This window comes from Neovison vison, chromosome 4 (assembly GCF_020171115.1).
Source record: "Neovison vison isolate M4711 chromosome 4, ASM_NN_V1, whole genome shotgun sequence".
NCBI lineage: Eukaryota > Metazoa > Chordata > Mammalia > Carnivora > Mustelidae > Neogale > Neogale vison.
In genome coordinates this window covers 216,559,421-216,576,086 of record NC_058094.1, presented here as the reverse complement: position 1 = coordinate 216,576,086, position 16,666 = coordinate 216,559,421, and the positions used below count along the sequence as shown (strand labels likewise).

The window sequence follows — 16,666 nt, the reverse complement described above, 5'->3', positions numbered from 1 at the left end:
GGAGGAAGCAGGCTCCCTGCTGAGCAGAGAGCCCGATGCGGGACTCGATCCCAGGACCCTGAGATCATGACCTGAGCCGAAGGCAGCGGCCTAACCCACTGAGCCACCCAGGCGCCCCTGATCTTCATTATTTTCTCCCTTCTGCTAACCTTGGACTTAGGTTTTTTCTTTTTTTCTTAGGTCCTTGAGGTATAAAGTTATTTTTTTGTTTTTTGTTTTTAAAGATTTATTTATTTATTTCAGAGAGGGAGTGAGAGCGTGTACTATGAGCAGACTAGAGGAGGGAGGGTCAGAGGGTGAGAGAGAATCTCAAGAAGGCTCAGGACTGAGTATGGAGCCTGATGTGGGGCTCAATCCCACAACCCTGAGATCATGACCTGAACTGAAATCAAGAGTTGGATGCTTAACTGACTGAGTCTCTCAGATGCCCAGGTTTTTTACTTGAAATCTCGTTTTTCTTAATGTATGCATTTATAGCTATAAACTTCCCTCTTATAACTGCTTTTGGTATATCCCATACATTTTTGTATGTTGTATTTCTGTTTTCATTTGTCTCGATATATTTAAAATTTCCTTTTCAATTTGTTCTTTGGTCTACTGGTATTTTCAGGAGTGTGCTGTTTAATTTCCATGTGTTTGTGAAATATTCAGCTTTCTCCTATTATTGATTGTATTTTCATACTGTTGTGGTCAGAAAAGATACTTGATATAATTTCTGTTCTCTTGAATTTGTTGAGACTGTTTCGTGGCCTAACATATGGTATATCCTAGAAAATGTTCCATGGGTGCTTGAGGAGAATGTGTTTTCTGTTGATACTGAATGGAACGTTCCGTAAATGTCTGTTAGGTTCCTTTAGTCTATAGTGTTGCTCAGATCTTCTGTTTCCTTGCTGATTCTCCAGCTATGTGATTTATCCGTTGTTGAGAGTGGGGTGTTGAAGAATTTATAATCCCGAGAGCAGTGGTTCTCAAGTGGTGGTGACTTTATGCCCCCTGCCGGTGCATCTGGCATGTCTAGTGACATTTTTGGTTGTCACAGCTGGTGAGGGAGGTGTGGCTGTTGGTACTGGCATCTAGTAAGTAGAGGACATTGATGCTGCTAAATATCCTATGATACTTGGGATAGCCCCCCGTTGAACCAAAATGGCAGTAGTACCAAGGTTGAGAAGCCGTGCCCTAAAAAAAGAGAAAATGCTGATTCAAGGTGAGATTGGATGAAACCAGGAATAGTTTCTGAGAACCAGGGATGCACGTAGCCCTTATGATTCATGTTGGGAGGAGAGCAGCATTCTCCCATGACAGGCTGGACGTGGTCGGTCTCCATTGAAGACTGCCTGGCCTTGGCCAACTCTGTGTTCTCTGTGTCCTACTTGCTCATTTGTCTCAGGGACTATTTTGAGCAAGATGAGGCACATTTGTTATTCCGTACAGAGTAACATTCATTGTCCCTCTTCCCATTGAAAGAGCATCGTGGGGATTCCGGGATCCAGAATGGTGTCACAAGCTCATTATGAGCATTGGAATGAATCCTGAATAACACAGTCAAGACTGGGTGCCCTGAGCCAGGGCATCTGGAAATAGGAGCTTCAAAAATGCTAATGGTTTCTGTTATCTTTTAGATGGTCAACGTGTCAAGGCTAGAGGGAGAAGACAATCCTGTGCAGCTCATCTACTTTGTGGAAGATCAAGATGGAGAAAGACTCAGTGCAGTCAGGTCTTCAGATCTGATTAACAAGATAGATATCCAGAGAGCAGCCATTATCTTGGGTTACCGCATTCAAGGTGCTGTTGCCCAACGTAAGTGTGTGACACATAGACCCTAAGTGCTGTCTGTGCTGTGCTGGCATCAAAAGCCAGGTTTGGTGGTTTTTTCTTCCCTGACAATGAAATCTGAGTTTAAAGCATTCTTGTGTGCATAGAATAATGTCTTAAACCCTTATTATTTATTATGTGGCACTTGTATAAAACATCATTTTTTATTTTTATTTTATTTTTAAAGATTTTATTTATTTGACAGAGATCACAAGCAGGCAGAGAGGCAGGCAGAGAGATGGAGGAGGAAGCAGGCTCCCTGCTGAGCAGAGAGCCTGATGCGGGCTTGATCCCAGAACGATGGGATCATGACCTGAGCCAAAGGCAGAGGCTTCAACACACTGAGCCACCCAGGGGCCCCTAAAATGTCATTTTTTAAAAAGAATTTTTATGTATTTGAGAGAGAGAAAGCAAGAGAGCATGAGTGGGGGGAGGGGCAGAGGGAGAGGGCAAAGCAGGTTTCCCACTGAGCAGAGAGCCAGAGACCCCCCCCCAAGAGCCCCCTGAGCCCCTCCCCCCCTCCAGCCCCTGAGAGTCCCTGAGAGCCCCCTCTCCAGAGCCTGAGGTAGGGCTTCATCCCAGGGCCTTGAGATGCCTTACCAACTGAGCCATTCCAGTGCCCTGAAATGTCAGTTGTTAAAATTTACTTGCCAAGTCCTTTATTTCAGCTGCTTGTACTTGTAGCCTGCACAGTTGTTCTCCTACCCAGCATTTTGTATCCCCAGGGTTAGAGTGAGTTACCTTAAGTTAACTGTAACAATTTTCCCCCTACTCCTGTACTATGTCTCTTTTTAAAAAATTTTGTCTTACGTAAAATAACTTGTTTTCTCTGTATTTATTCCGAAATCTTGCCTGTCATATTTTGAACGTTGGTGGGGACAGTTAGTCACACAGGAAGCTGGGAGGTGCCCTCTGCATTTATTGGCTTCCTGCTGAGTTTTGCAACACAAAGAAGTCCTTGATCCTTACCGGGTTCATTGCTGTTTCTCTCCCTCCCGGTCCTCGCAGTACTTCACAATTTAGAAAGAGGTATTTTGATATTTCTGTATTATTGTTGGAAGACACTTGGCTCCTGCCTCCGGCAGTGGTTGCTCCCAGTGCCTTAGTTTTCAACTCCCAGATTCTGGGCATTTAAAATTAAGAAAACGGAGAGACACAGAAGAGTGTCTTTCTCTAATTGTTCCTTTATGAACCAGACGGCTCTTTTTTTTTTTTTTCCTAAAGATTTTATTTATTTATTTTACAGAGAAAGAGAGATCACAAGTAGGCAGAGAGGCAGGCAGAGAGAGAGAGGGGGAGGCAGTCTCCCTGCTTAGCAGAGAGCCTGATGCGGGACTCGATCCCAAGACACTGGGATCATGACCCGAGCCAAAAGGCAGAGGGTTAACCCCCTGAGCCACCCAGGTGCCCCAGATGGCTCTTTTAACGTGGACACTTTTGCCTGTGAGCCAGAGAGCAATCCTTGTAGGAACTCGGCCATATTTGCTCCCAACAGTAAAGGGATAAGTAAGTGTTTAGAAGGAATAGAGCATCAGAAAATACTGAAAAGTTCTTTACAAAGAACACGTAGGCCGCGAAGGCACCTTTATAAAATGACAGCTTCATGGTGATCCTCGGTAACGGAAGGCTCTTTGTGACCTCTGTCCTTGCCCCTGGAAACTAAGCAGGGCCAGGGCTCGAGGGCACGCTTTGTCACATTCACAGATGATGATGCGGAGAGTCTAAGCAAACAGTCCCTTGGTGGTTTGTGTATTTGAGATATGATTGTGTATTAGTGTGTTCTGTTTCAAAGCAGTGAGAAAAAATAACGAAGCACTTACTTATATGTCTTCATCGAGGACGTCTCTGATTGTAGGAGAGGTGCTCCAGTCCAGCTAAGCCTCTGAAAGAAGAGGACTTACTCTAGGGTGTTACCTTTTGAAGCTCCTTCCCTCTGTTGTTTGCACCTCTCTTCCCTCAGTTTCCTGCTAAAAACCACAGGATAAAGATCCAAGGGATTGGAAGCCTCAGCCGTCGTCAGGCTCAGCCCCGGGCAGCTGTCGACCCTGGGAGCTGGGCCTGCTTCGGTCCATCTGGGCCCCTCCCGGGTGTTCCCAGGTCAGCATTAAGAAGAGCATCCGGTTGTCACAGCTCCTTGGTTTGATTCTGTCCCTCCCGTATTGTTCGTTTTCATGCAAAATGAGCTACGTGCATAGACGCTCTTCAGACCAAATTTAAAGATAAGATTAATACTTTGTCCCTTTTTCCATTTCCCGTGTGGTCTCTGCTGTGTAATTTGTGCCTCCTCCGTGGCACTCAAGCTGTGGACTGCTTGCTCGGTTCCCTGGTCTCTCAGAGGCCGGAGCCCACCCGTACACCAGCGCCGAGAATCTTTCCTGTTGTTACATCTTTGAGCAGAAACATTTTGATCCCATGGCAGGTGCTAACCATCATGGAATATGAAAAGAGCATAAAACTTAGCCCCTGCCCCTGGAGACTGAACTGTATTTGAAAAGACAAGACTCAGAGCCACGACCGTATTAATAAGTAAAGTGCACTGTATCGAGATGACAACATTTATGTAATAAAATGCACTTTAAATTAGTAAGATACCGGGGCGTCTGGGTGGCTCAGTCGGTTAAGCATCTGCCTTCAGCTCAGGTCAGGATCTCCAGGTCCTGGAATTGAGCCCAGCTTCCGGCTTCCTGCTCAGCAGGGGTCTGCTTCTCTCTCTGCCTCTGCCCCTCCCCCCTGCTTGGTCTCTCTCTTTTTTTCTCAAATAAATAAAATCTTTGGAAAAAGAAAATAGTAAGGTACCATTTATAAGGCAAAGGCCTCCCGGACAGAACAACTTAGGCAAGGAGGAAACTCGCCTTCTCACGGAGCCGTTTTTATGAAGTGGTGATAATGGGTGAGAAGGTTGGGCAGAGGGGAGGGGGACATTTTGGTAACTGGAACCTGAGCTTTAAGAGGAGCTGAGTCTTTTGAAAGGATGAGTGCAGTATGAAGAAGACGAGGGCCCAGGACCAGGAGGGGAGGTTAGGGAAAGGAGCTGGTAAAGGAGAGAAAGGCAGAGCACTTGAAGCGTGTTTCTCCAAGGCCATGGAAGCTGGGAGGCTGCGGCAGTGGTCGGGGTTGGGGATGGGGGGAGGTGATCAGGAGGGTGGGGAGGGGCAAACTCTGAGTAAGTAAATTGGAGGTCATATAATGTTTAAACTGACACCTGGTACCTTAAATCTTGTTTCAGGAATTTAGAGAGATACACAGGTGAAGAAATTAAGGCAGCGTTCGTAGACTGTTTATGGGGATTTCTGCCTTTTAGTATGGAAACGTTCCTGCAGTGAGATTAGGGCAGAGCCAGTGGGGTGCCCGGGAGTCAGGAGACCTGGAATTAACCTAGCTCTGCCTTCGGATGAGCCGTGCTCCTTTAGACCTGTCTGCATGTCACCCTGGTCCCTCGGGCGTTGAGGTGGTAGTCTTCTAGGCAGTGTTTCTGGCCATCAGGAGATTGCAGAGACTAACCATTTGCCTCGACCTGAAATGACGAAGAGCTTCCAGGTTTCTCGTAGAAGCAGCCACGTTCCCTGCACAGACGGGCCGTCAGGGAGGTGAGTGCAGAGCAGTTAGTGAACAGCCTGTCTTTCCTCCCTGCAGCCTTGGACAGAGTGAAGAGGCCGTCCCCCGAGTCCCAGAGCAGCAACCTCTGGGTCATTGTCGGCGTGGTCATTCCAGTGCTGGTGGTCATGGTGATTGTCGTCATCCTGTACTGGAAACTCTGCCGCACGGACAAGCTGGACTTCCAGCCTGACACGGTGGCCAGCATCCAGCAGCGCCAGAAGGTGAGAGGGTGAGCCCCAGTCTGCACGCAGGCCGTCTCACGGGCTGGGGTAGGCCGAGCTCAGGCTCTCGATGCTCAGTGGTGGGGCAGAAAGCTGATAGGGACACTTTTTTGGCTTTAGTGGTGGTATCTCTTTGCCTCACATTTGCTTACTGGAACCACGATTCTTCTGTAGTCTTAATTATAGGCCGCGAAGATGAAGCCGTATCAAGGCTTAGCCGTGTCACGAGTGCCGAGTTCTCCTGTAATTTTATTTACGAAATGATTAATTCAAAGATCACATCCATTTTTGTATGAATTCTGATCTATAGTCACCCTGGATATTTTCAAAGAATAGGAGCCAAAGGAGGTTTTCTCAGATCTGTGTGTCTCTTTTGTACACGGTACCACTGGACGGCTCCTTTAGTTTCCGTCCACTGTATCGGAAAGCCACTGTGTGCCTTGATCAAGACCAACTAATCTTTAGAAAAATGATACTATACTCCTTAAATGTTTTAATTTAAATATATGAGTGGGTCTGTATTCACCAGTCTTTTGATGTACCCTGAGTCTTTTTTCTTTTTTTTTTTTTTAAGATTTTGTTTATTTATTTGACACATAAAGAGAGACAGCGAGAGAGGGAGTATAGGCAGGGGGAGGGGAGAAAGAGAAGCAGACTCCCCACTATGCAGGGAGCCCAGTGCAGGGCTTGATCCCAGAACCCTTGGATCATGACCTGAGCTGAAGGCAGATGCTTAATGACTAAGCCACCCAGGCGCCCCTGAGTCCCTTTTTTTTTTTTTTTTTTTTTTTACATTTTATTTTTTGGACTGTTGGTTTACTCAGAGGATTTTGTTTGGTTTTTCTCATAAGAAACAACACACCTGGGGTACCTGGGTGGCTCCGTCCTTTACGTGTCCCACTTGATTTAGGCTCAGGTCATGATGTCAGGGTCGTGAGACTGAGTCCCACATCAGGGATACCAACATCAGGCTCTGTCCCACACCTGAGATACCAACGGAGCCTGCTTGTGATTCTCTCTCTCCCTTTCAAAAACAAAAATTAAAATTAAAAAACAACACCAAAATGCACCAGCTGCAGTTTCCAGTGTGGGTTTCTTTGGAGAAAAGCGAGCAACCTGAGTGTAAAATTCCCTGTTTTTTTTTCCCCCGATCCCACCCCAACTCTGTAATCTTCTAGAGCTCGTTCACTTACACTGAATTTGACAGCAGTGTGTTTTTAAACCTCTTTTTCATGTCGTACCGAAGCATCCCATTTAGTTTTCATAATACTAGCAATTCTCACTTTTATGTTTCAATGATTTCTGCAGTCTTGAACTGTCACATACCAGCTTCAGAGCAAAGACATTAAGTTTTGGTAAGGATCGAGTTTTGGTTGATCTGGTGTGAGCGGAAGAAACCCGACAAACCTTGGAAGAGAACGCAGTAGCTGTTCACCTCTAGTATATCAGGGGATGGGCCATTACCACGGGGATGGAAAGTGGTCATCGTCTACTCTGTGTGAATGTGCCCCCTCCGTGGGTCTCACGCATTTAGAGGAACGTACTTGACTCTGGAACTTTGATAAGAAAAAGCAAGGAAGAGAGAGAGCAAGAGATAAAGGGTTGTCTGTTAACTTTTTAGATTATTCTGTCTGGGTCTAAAAAAATTCTGCCCATTACAAAGGTACACCCGCTGAATAAAGAAAAGTAAGCAGTAAGCATTCTGAATTTATTGTACTTTGTAAAAGTAAATGAAGAGTATTCCTTTTCTTAGGAATTAGGTAAAAATGCAAAATCGTGACTAAATTGAAAGTGGATGATTATCAAGTATATTGGAAGCATTTTGTACATTAACATTATATTGATTACCTATCTCCATTTATTATTTACAGAGTGTGCTAAGATTGTTTTGTTCTTAGACAAGATAGTGCCGTGGAAAGCCCTGGAAAAAGTGTTGGAGGCACTAAATCATTCATAGTGTGAATTTCATTTTAGTAAGATCAACAGTGAGTTTGGAAATGTTTTTGTTCTGGTGAAGGAGTGTGGTTGCAGAGCCCGATGTCCAGTGTAGATGGTTCTGGATTCAGGTGTTTCATGCTCCAGGTTCCCTAATGTAAACCCTCCCTGGGAAAGCCCACTTGTCATCTGTTACTTCATGCAAATGTCAGAGGACAGCATCCCTTGAGTTCAAAACAGGATGCTCCCCAAGTTTTCTCCTTCTCTCACTTTTACTGCCAAAATATCTTCATGCACCAGATGTTGCTGTAAATCAGATGGACAGAGGGACACCTGGGTGGCTCAGTCGTTAAGCGTCTGCCTTCGACTCAGATCATGATCCCAGAGTCCTGGGATCAAGCCCCATGTCGGGTTCCCTGCTCGGCGGGAAGCCTGCTTCTCTCTCTCCCACTCCCCCTGCTTGTGTTCCCTCTTTTGCTGTCTCTCTCTCAAATAAATAAATAAAATCCTTAAAAAAAAATCAGGTGGACAGTTTGAAATAGAACCCCAGCCCTGGGGTTGCTCTTGCTTTGTGTGTGTTGGAAGATCTGTGCATGTGTCTTTACAACTTGTCAGAAGGTTTTCTGTGTGGCAGAGTCCCTGGGGAGCCCACGTCTTCTGACCTGGGTGGGGGGCCCTAACTTCCATGACATTTCAGAAGGGTGGTCCTTGCTTCGCTGGCACAGGAAACTACCGTATAGATTCTGTCGTGTGTTTATAACGGGAAAAGGATGATCTCCGTTTCGTTGAGAATCATATCTCTCTTCACTAGTGTTTCTTCTAAGATTTACCCGGCAGTAGTGAAGGGCCTCGATCTAGCCCATCCCTTGGGATGATTTGAAAAGGTGCTAGTTTCCCCCGGGACTTCAAGACTTCTTTTTCCTTTGGTCCAGCTCTTGTTGTCTCCGTGTTCTGCTCACCCTGCCCCCTTGCTGCTGCCTCGATGCTCCTCTCCCAGATCCTTGAGCTCAGTAATCCCACAGCTACCAACGTCGCAGACAGTACACGTGCCCACCAACCGCCCCCCCCCGCCCCCTGTAATGAGCAGGAAGCCTCTTCGGATTGGCTGGGGAGTGGATTAGTTTGATCATATGGTATGAAGGAGAGGCCGTTCTCTCACATTTTGAGACAGGGTCCTTTTTTATTTCCAATCATTAAACCAAATCTAACCCTTATCTTTCATCTGGAGTCTCTGTAAAGTCATCCCCGTTTACTGGTCTCAGGAAAATGGCAGCCGGACCCACATCACCCTGTTGAGGTTCTGTTTGAAGAGAGAATGGCATTGGCTAGATGCCGCTGATCCTGTAACACTTGTTCCTTCCCGTGCGGACAGTCCGATCTCTGTGGTTGTCGTGGGACCGTGGTTCCTGACCGGTGGGCACTGCGGGCAGCCACACGGAGCTGCCTTAGTCACTGCGTATCCGTTCAGCAAACACGGAGCATTTGCTCTGAGCCAAGCGGGGCCAGGCTGGTTGCAAGCCCCGGCAGCGTGGCAGCGTGAAGTCCCTGGTTCGAGGGCTTCCGGAAGGAGAAGGACACACAGCAGTGGAAGTCTGTCTAGGCTATCTTGGAAGCAGGGAGGAGGGGCAGACCCCCTCCGCACCCTCCCTACCCCGCCATTGGGTGGGGGGCTGCCTCTGCCTCCTGGAAAGAGGCAGGGCTGGGGCTGGAGCTCAGAAGTAGAGGTGAAGCCAGGTGAAAGCCGGCCCAGGTGGAGGGGATGGCCCATATGTCGGGCATGGTGGAGCAAACGTCTGGAAGGGCACAGCCAAAGGTGACAGGAGGCAAGAGCCAGGCTGGGAGGAGCTGTCAGGCACATCAGCGGTGGGCAGGGGTGCTGTAGGTGGTGGGGAGCCACGGAAGGGTTTTCAGCAGGGAGAGCAGCTTGAACACATTTATGTCCGAATGACCGCTTCGGGAGGCCGTGTGGACGGCTGACTGAAGAGAGAGGCTCCACGGGCATTTCTCCCATTTCAGCCAAGTTCATCTCGTCCCCGGTGGCCGGGTTGCCCTTTGAGTGTCTGCAGGGACCCTGTGGCACCTAATACATGGAGAGTTCAGTTCACCGGCGGTCCCTTGGCTGCGATCTGTTGCAGCCCCCGGGGGCGGCAGGGTCTTGGGGTTCTTGACCGAGGCCCAAGGCAGTAACGACACCATGCCCTCCGCCTTCCGCATGGAAGCAGCGCGGCGACTGTGGAGATGTCCACGGATCTCATCTGTCCAGTAAGAAATGGGAAGACATTGCCGCTGTCTTTGAGACGGCACAGCTGGGGTCTGCTCTGTGGCGTCTGTTGTCGTTTTAACTGCTCCTTCCCAGGGCCTCCGGCTCCCCGGAGGGCTGGAGACTCGCTCCGTCTTGTTCCGCCTGGGCTGTAGTATGTTCACAGCTCACGTGCTTTAAAATTCATCAGGCATCTCTCCTGTTCTTCGGCTGACCTGCTTTACCCGCCCGCTCTGACTTGGTGGTGGCGTTATTCCAGTGCGGCACGGACAATCGGGCTGTCCCCTCTGTGACATATTAAAGAGAGAAGGAACAAAAGAGCCTCCTTTCCTCAGAAATAAGGGGTCCTAATGGAAATATCGAAGGCACTAATTAATTGTGGCTCTTCTATAAAATACTGATTGAAGCTTATTCTGCATGTGGAAGCTGGGGACACAATACAGCCAGACTTAATACTAGATTTTTTTTTTTTTAAAGAAATGGAAAAGCTAGGAAAAGCATTCTGGAAAGTAAGGATGAAACAAAAGGAGCTAATTCTATGAAAGGGCAAGATTTTCTCTAATTTCTTCCTTCTGGGTGTTCTAAGATAGCTTTTGTTTCATGCAGAAGCACAGAGTAGTCGCCACATTTCTATTGTCGTAGAAGGTGGAGACTCACCCTGCTGGTGAGAATTGCAAGGATCTCATGGAGATATTTGATGATGTTAGTGGGCATCAACAGTAAACCCACAGGGCTTCGATGGCCATGTAGTTATTGATGATGTATACCCTTTTTCATGGCTCTCCACAAGAGCCAGCAAGTTTGAAGCTTCAGTTGACTTTTAAAAATTCATTTAGTCATCCAATATTTACAGATGGTCTACTGTGTGTCACACCCTGTTGCTGAATTATAAAATTTTGTATCTAACGTCATAGCTTTTATCTGATAGCTGAGAATGCGTAGGTATTTATAATAACTACCAACAGCCAAAATAACGAAGCCTTTGACACATACGTATGCTTGTTTCTTGCATGAACCCTGGCACGTTTGTCAGGGTAGACCAGTTGTATTAACTCCTGGGCTTCGGGTACACTGACTGCACACAGAGGTAGAGCTGTTTTATTTTTCCCTCATTCACTTGGAGACGTCTGCTTGGAGGAGGCAATCTGTGGCTCCTCCTTCAATTTTGGTAAAGCAGACCATGTGCCTTACAACACTGATTGTCTCTTAGTCATTGGAGGCATTTAGTTTCTTGCTGGGAAATAGACTAAAAAAGATGATACCATGTTTTATTAAATGACGTTGATGGTGTTGGCTCGGCGACCATTTATTATACTTGTGATTCTTTCATTCAGGGGCCGCTGGTTTAGGGAGCTGCCATGAGGTGCGGCTGGGTAAAGGCTCCTGTGTGGGTGAGGGGGCGCCTCTCTCCTGTAAAGCAGGAGAAGGACTTTTAGAACGGGGGCGGGGGTGGGGGCAGGAGCGGGGAACACGATGCCCAGACTACAGGCACGCCCTTGGGAAAATCACTGGTGATGGTAAAGAGAGTACACAGAGCTTGTCCGTCTGGATGTTGATGGTCTCTAAGTGGCTGCATGCCCCTAGGAAGACAAACACCCTCAGGGATTCAGGGAGCCTCCCTGAAGGTCACAGTCTGTGGAGGAGGAGATCGACTTATCCTGAGTGGTTGGAAGGGACGGGGAACCAGAGGGTGGCAGGTTTGGGTTCATATTCATGGAATAGTGTTCCTGAGCCAAGGACTGTGGTGGAGTCGCTTGGCCTTGTCACATGACATCATTAATTTAGAAAATACAGCCACATGGGGTCTTTACCTTTTGTTTCCAAGCAACATCTTTGTAGGCCGCACTTCTAGTAAGTTTTGTCTCCCTCTGCTGGCAGAAGTCATCATTGCAGACTCCTTCCCTTCTCTTCACTGATCATAGTAGATTTGTGGTGCTTAAAAGACCTTCGAGATCACCAACAGAAGCCCCTGGTGCTCATTTGGCATAAAATTAACACAGATATGGCAAAACCTTTTGCTTCTTTATAACACATCGTCTAAAATAACTCCTTAGGTTGGTTTGGACTTTGTCTTTGACGGATGGACTGTCTCTAGGGGTGGAATGCAGCTTGGCTAAGGGTTTCAGTTGTGCTGTTGCCTTCTTTCCAAGGAGGACATTGGGACAATTCCTGAAATGCAGCTGAGTTTCCTCTACCTGCAAGCCCAAATTAATGATGCACGACCCGTCCCCCCTACACTTTTAGTGTCGCACAAAGGGAGCCTCTCCTTTGTTGCCCACAGTTCTCTGTACTTTTAAGCACCTTTCCTGTGTTCGTGCAGGAAGCTGGAAGCCGAGTGGGAAGCTCTGGGTGGGTTTGGTGTACCTCTGGTGATTCTCAGGTAGGACTTCTGCGACCCCCAGTGTGAGAGGTGGAGCTTTTTTAAAGACCCCTCTCTCCTTCCTCCTTGTGCCCCCCAGGACTTCCGTTGGCCACTTGTTTCTAGAAATTCTCTATCCTCTTGCCTTCTGTTACGTCAAACTTTACAAATTCTTTTCTTTGAGGTTATCTATTTTTTCCTTGCCTCCTTTTCCTCCTTTGAGCCCCAAACTATTAGATGTTCCCCAACATTTTATCCACAGACTCTGTTTTCATCTTGAACAATCTGAGGGGAAAAAAAAAAAGAGAGAGAGAGAAAAGTCTCAGGTTCCCTACCTGTCCTCTTCTATACAGATTCTCTCAAAGTCCTGTCTCCAGCCCGAAATTTCCCCCAAGCTATTGTCCTCCGTGTCCAGCCACACAGGGCTACTCTCCTTTGGAGCTTTTTCTGCCATCTCCAACTAAGCGTGTCTAAAGTGAAACCCGTCTTTTTATCTCCTCAGGTTACCATCCTTTCATGATGAATGTCCCTTTCCCTTCTCAGGACGCCTGCCTAGAAGTCATTTAAGTCATCACTGGCTGCTTTCCCTCCTTTGCCTCCTGTGTCTATTTTTGGCTTTCAGATCCTTCAGTCCGTTCTCTAGATCTATTCATTCCTTCCCGTTTCCATTTCTAGGGTTTGGGGCTCAGGCTTTTGTCATTTCTTGCGTGGGTACCGTTGGCCCTCCGACAGCCCTTTGTGTCCTGTCTGCTTAGATTTTAGAAATCTGCCTCTTCAGAAATATTTCGTGGTTTTCTGCTCTAGAAACTGGCATTTGGCGTTGGCCCCCCCTTCTTCCCCTCCCCACATTCTGACCCTTCTAGGGCAGCTGACGGAATGTCTTCCCAGCCCGGAAGTGTTCTCTGGTCATGATCTAGAACATTCTCTGTGTACCTGCCCCTTTTCATTTCCAAGTTCTACCTGTCCTGTGAATCCTAGCTCAAGTCTCCATTTTTCTGTAAAGAATATCTCTCTCAGGGGCACCTGGGTGGCTCAGTGGGTTAAGCCTCTGCCTTCAGCTCAGGTCATGATCTCAGGGTCCTGGGATCGAGCCCCGCATCAGGCTCTCTGCTCAGTGGGGAGCCTGCTACCCCCCCACCCCGCCTGCCTTTCTGTCTATTTGTGATCTCTCTCTCTCTGTCAAAGAAATAAATAAAATCTTTAAAAAAAAAGAGTATCTCGCTCGTGCCACTCCCTCTGGAACCGCATAGCATGTGATCGCGCTACTGTGACAGTGGGTCAGGTATCGTCTTGTGATACGATTTGCATTATGGTCTAGCTCTTTGATCCTGTACTCTTCTTTAATCTTTCGCCAGGGTCTGTCTTTTCTGCAGACCCCACGTGTGAACGGCACTGTGCACAGCACACGGTTAATGATTTAGCGATGCTCGTTGAATTAGAACGATGGGCTGGCAGGCACCCTCTCGGGTCAGAAGTCAGCACTCAGCCGTCCTACCAGCTCTCACGGTCCTCAGATTTCAGACTGACGGTCTTCGCTTGCGTGTGTACGTGTGTGTGTTTTAGTTGCAGATCCCTAGTGTGAAGGGCTTTGACTTTGCTAAGCAGCATCTGGGTCAGCACAATAAAGACGACATCCTGATGATTCACGAGCCAGCACCACTGCCCGGACCTGTGAAGGACCACACCACGCCATCTGAGAACGGAGACGTGCCGAGCCCCAAGGCCAAGATCCTCTCCAAGAACATCCGTCACCGAGGAAGGTTCTTATCGGGCTTTCTGTCTTGTTCCCTGTTGCAGAGCATGTTTCCCTCCTCAGTTTTGTCAGTTTCCAGTGTCCCAAGAGCTGATGGTGAGTATTCCTTGGGTTGGCAGCCCAGAAGACTGGCGGCAGCTTGCCCAAAGTCCACGAACCGAAGGGCTCTTGATCCACGCCAGGGGACCACCAGAGGTGGCCAGATGCTTTGGTGATGTCCCCCTCCCCCGCACCTCGATACTTGATTAGCTCTTGCCTAGCCTGGTGGGTATATTCTGGGGTGATCATTCTGGGCCCTCTGGAGATGGTATCAGAAGAAATGTCTAAAAAGTGCACGGCACATCATACGCACGCAGCCAGTGGTTGGCTTTGCCTGCTGCTGTGCCAGCGGCCGGCTCTGCCTTCATTGCTTTGCCTGTGGGGGACTTTCATCAGATCCTTTTTTCTTTGCTTGCTTTCCCTCTGGCCGCCTGTGTTGTCACCCTCGTTAGCATGTTTCCATGGACTCGGCACCGCCTCCTCCCTGTCCTGCTCCCCATCCCTAGTGTCTTTCCATTCCTCCTATCAAAGGGAAACAGGCGGAGGGTTGCATGTTAACATGCCACCTGGAAGTCCCCCATCACCCTCTGATCCTAGGAGAAGGGCCGTAGCTGGGTGAAAGTTCGGAGTCAGGTTTTATGCAGCTGCCTTCAGATCTCAGCACAATCACACTAGGGTATGGAAGCCTCAAATTATCAGCCTGCCTTTGAGCTTTGAACTCCAAATCTTGATTTCCTGCGAAGAGGGAAGAAATGTGTGATCATACCAACATTTGAAACACTGTCACAATTTCTGACTTCCCAGAAAACCTACCCCAGGGGGTTCTGGCCTAGTTTTAACAATTTTAATGGATATTACACCACGATTTTTACAAAAGAAAATGAATTATGTAGAGAGATGTTATTTGCTTAATCATCTTGCTGGCTAAGAATAAATCAAATCATTAAAGACTGTTGAATATGTTAGTATAATTTTGCCAGGTTTTTTTTTTCTCTTCCCTTGGTCATCTCATCCTAAACATTGAGATGCAACATTTCAGTGGTCTGCATGGCTTATGTAGGACTTTAGCATCCCTCAGGGGCCCAGAGAGAAGGGGTGCTAACTGGTTGAGGCCTTTGATTAGCCTCGTGCAAGCTGGTTCTGTGTCACCCTTGCTTTTGATAGGCAGAATCAAAGCTCAGGGGAGATCGTTGCTTTTGTGTTGTAAGTGTGGACTTCTCCAGAGCTGTGGGGTTCTGTGGGGTTGACGATAGGACCATCCTGGGATCTTTGGGATTCTGCGGTCCCCATTGACCTGGAACCGGGCCTGAAGACAGATTTTATGATACAATCTGTGCCAGACTCAGACTGCCAGTTCAGAGCCCTGATAACTGAGGGACCGTCCTCCAGCCGGCCTTTAGCTAGCTTCCTAGCATTTGTTGGAATGCCGCCTGCTGAGCCCTAGAAGCCGTGTGATACTGTCTTCAGGTGGGGACCATGTGCTATTGATGTGTTCCTTGAAGATGCTCTTTGGGAACGGTCTAGTTTCTATCTGTTTTGCCCGGAAGCCTGACTTCCACATCTAAATTAATGGGACCTCTCCCCACCCCACCCCCACCCCCTGCCCCAGGCCCTTTCTTTCTTTTTTTCCTTAACGTTTGCATTTGTTTTGTGACTGCAGAGTTTCTCCCTCGGATGCTGACTCTACCGTAAGCGAGGAGTCCGGCGAGAGGGACGCTGGAGACAAGACGCCGGGAGCAGTGAACGATGTCCAGCCCCACAGAGCTCCGCAGAGCGGTCGGTGACTCTTCCCATTCTCTGTGGTAAACATAGGGATTATGAGATTCCAAGAGGATCAGGTTTTATGCTACTTCAAATGCTAGACACTAAGAAAAAAAAAAAAAGTCTGCAGGGGAATATTCATCATCCATATGGTGAATTTCTCCGCATTGAGTATCACTGCCTAATGTCGAACTGGTGTCTGGATGGAGGCAGGACACCGTGCCAGAGGTTAGGGGATCGCTCAAGTGTGTTATGAGGTTAATAGCCACGTTCCATTCTAGTTTAGAGTCTTAATGGTTTTCCTCCCCGAAGAACAGGAGAAATCAAATGAAAATCAGAGTCTCAAAAACTACCTCCAGCATTTAGGGACCTTCTTGTGATCCAATTCTGGATTTTTCTCAGCTGTCACTACCAGAAGGTCCTTTATTTGTCATGGGTCCAAATGCATTCTGTTGGGTCCTGTTGCTAGAGCCTTCTTCCTGCAGGTAGTTCCGTGTGATCCAACAGTGTAGCGCATTTGTGTCTGTGGTCTGTGGCTTGTTAGGTCTGGAATGAACTTCAGGTCCACCCCAAAGGACTGTACCGTAGACCTCATGCTCTATGGTCAGACTAGGCCCACAGGTTCTAACTAGACTTAGGGACACTTTCTGGTGTGATGGCGAGTTAGTTTGGTTTTAGTTTCACAGATTCTGTTAAATGAGTGTGTGAGTACAGCTCTTACATTTGCTGGAGTTTAATTTATATCTCAGGACTCTTAGTAATGCAGAGAAGAATGGGATGCCTCAGATACCATTTTTATTTTTTATTTTTTTATTTACTTTTTTATTTTTATTTTTTTTTCTTAAAAGATTTTATTTATTTGACACACACACACAGAGATCACAAGCAGGCAGAGAGACAGGCAGAGGGAGAAGGGGGAGACAGGCTCC

The 16,666-nt window shown here is 47.5% G+C and overlaps 1 protein-coding gene across 1 annotated transcript in view; it reads left to right on the top strand.

The window, feature by feature from the left end:
• Positions 1-16,666, top strand: part of KIAA1549 (KIAA1549 ortholog) — a 135,291-nt gene that overhangs the window by 74,696 nt on the left and 43,929 nt on the right. Inside the window, exons 10-13 of the mRNA XM_044247032.1 lie at positions 1,620-1,797; positions 5,446-5,630; positions 13,748-13,944; positions 15,637-15,752. Of these exons, the coding sequence (XP_044102967.1) occupies positions 1,620-1,797; positions 5,446-5,630; positions 13,748-13,944; positions 15,637-15,752 (676 nt within the window). The remainder of the gene's footprint in view (positions 1-1,619; positions 1,798-5,445; positions 5,631-13,747; positions 13,945-15,636; positions 15,753-16,666) is intronic.